Source organism: Cebus imitator, unplaced genomic scaffold (genome assembly GCF_001604975.1).
Source record: "Cebus imitator isolate Cc_AM_T3 unplaced genomic scaffold, Cebus_imitator-1.0 Scaffold199, whole genome shotgun sequence".
Taxonomy (NCBI): domain Eukaryota; kingdom Metazoa; phylum Chordata; class Mammalia; order Primates; family Cebidae; genus Cebus; species Cebus imitator.
The window spans coordinates 6558585-6560386 of NW_016107514.1; the positions used below are offsets into that span (position 1 = coordinate 6558585).

Here is a 1802-nt window from a genome sequence, read left to right on the forward strand (position 1 = left end):
GGGATTCCTGAGAGCTGAACTATGGTAATTATTTTTGCTTTCCTGGGTCTAGCCACCCAGTGGAGCTACTGGGATCTGGTTGGTGTTAAAGAGTGTCTGCAAAGAGTTCTGTGATGTGATCTGTCTTCAGATCTTGCAGCAAGGGATAACAGCACCTGCTCCTGTGGAGATAGCAGGGGAGTGAAGTGGACTCTGTGAGGGTCTTTGGTTGTGTTTTGTTTAGTGGTTTTGTGTTGATTGGCCTCCAGCCAGGAGGTGGTGCTTTCAAGAGTGCATCAGCTGCAGTTATATAGGGAGGATGAAAACTTTCCCTAGGGACACCCGGTTAAGTATTCAGGATTCTCAAGTGGTGGGCAGGGCCATAGAGCTCCCAAGAGATTATGACCTTTGTCTTCAGTTACCAGGGTGGGAAGATAAAGACCACCAGGTGAGGGCAGGGATAGGCATGTCTGACTTTAGCCTCTCCTTGGGCAGGGCTTATTGCAGCTACTATGGGGGTTGGGGATGTGGTTTCCAGTACAATGGAGTTATATTCCCAGGGAGACTCTGGCTGCCTCTGCTGAGTCATACAGCTGGTTAGGGAAGCAGGGGTAAAGCTGGCAGTAATAGGTCTCACCCTGCTCCCACACAGCCCACAGTCCTAAAGTCTGGTCTCATTCCCAGTGTGCCCCACCCAACAGCATTGAGTCTATTGTCAGGCAGCTGGTTACCAAGGCTGGGAACTTGCCCCAGACCACAAGCCTCCTTGCTGAGAAAATAAGCAGACTTAGTTTTTTAGCATCTCAAGGAGGCTGCAGAAGTGATCCAGTTCCTTTAAAAGGTCTATGGATTCTCTTAGTTTTCCTGGTATGTTCCTGTGTTAGTTCTTGGAGCAAAAGTTCACAATGTGAGTGTCCACACGCTGCTCTGTCCCGTTTTTTTATTCTATGCCTGGATTCTCTAAAGTGTGGCAAGTGGGGAGAAAGATAGATAATTTTTTTAGGGCAGAGAGATCTTCCCAATGACATCCTGTCCTTTTACAATGATCACTAAGCACTCCAGTCAACACCTCTCTTTTTAGATTTTTAATGAGCGTGAGTCAGGAACAGTCTCTATGTCCATAATTCTATAATACTCCAGGGATCATAAATGTTAAGATCTCCAAATGATTTTCTGATGCTCTTTTCCCTTGTTCTGTGGCTGACGGGGTGCAGCACTCTTCTTTTTCACAGTTTTGGCCTCTTAATGGATTCCTAGATTAAACATGGATGATGCACTAATGGTGACTGGATTTGCCTTGGGCCCCCTTCTTTGCAAGTCCCATGTAGATTGCCAACTATCTCTTTTTATAATTCAAAGATTACTTGATTTCTACTGTTCTCAGTTTGGGGACCTAAGGTGAATAGACAAGATAGAAAGGGTCATATTATAATACTGATTACATTGCTACTATGGATATTATAAAGCTTTAAGAGGATATAGTTGAATAATTTATCAAAATCTGGATTGCTCTAAGAAGTCATTCCCATTTCTCTGTGATCTTGCCTCTGTACTTTGGTTGTTTCTGGAACATAGTAAATTTTATTCTAGTAATGTTAAATATGTCCCATTTTTATAGTATCTTGTTTAAAATCAAATACGTTATATCACTTTTTCACTTTCATAGAGATCAAAGTTTAAGGTTTTGACTTTGTCTTAAGAACATTTATTTATTCTTCCTTCAGGTTAATCAGCCCATCTTTCTTTTTAAAAATTCTCAAATTTCTATTTTTCTATTAGTAAAAACTAAGGCATATTTTTAAAACACTGTATTTTTTAAATAT

General features: G+C 41.4%; 1 protein-coding gene across 1 annotated transcript in view; it reads left to right on the forward strand.

The window, feature by feature from the left end:
- Positions 1 to 1243: 1243 nt before the first annotated feature.
- Positions 1244 to 1802, forward strand: part of LOC108317232 (60S ribosomal protein L7a-like) — a 5046-nt gene continuing 4487 nt past the window's right edge. The window contains exon 1 of the mRNA XM_037745412.1: positions 1244 to 1377. Within this exon, the coding sequence (XP_037601340.1) occupies positions 1244 to 1377 (134 nt within the window). The remainder of the gene's footprint in view (positions 1378 to 1802) is intronic.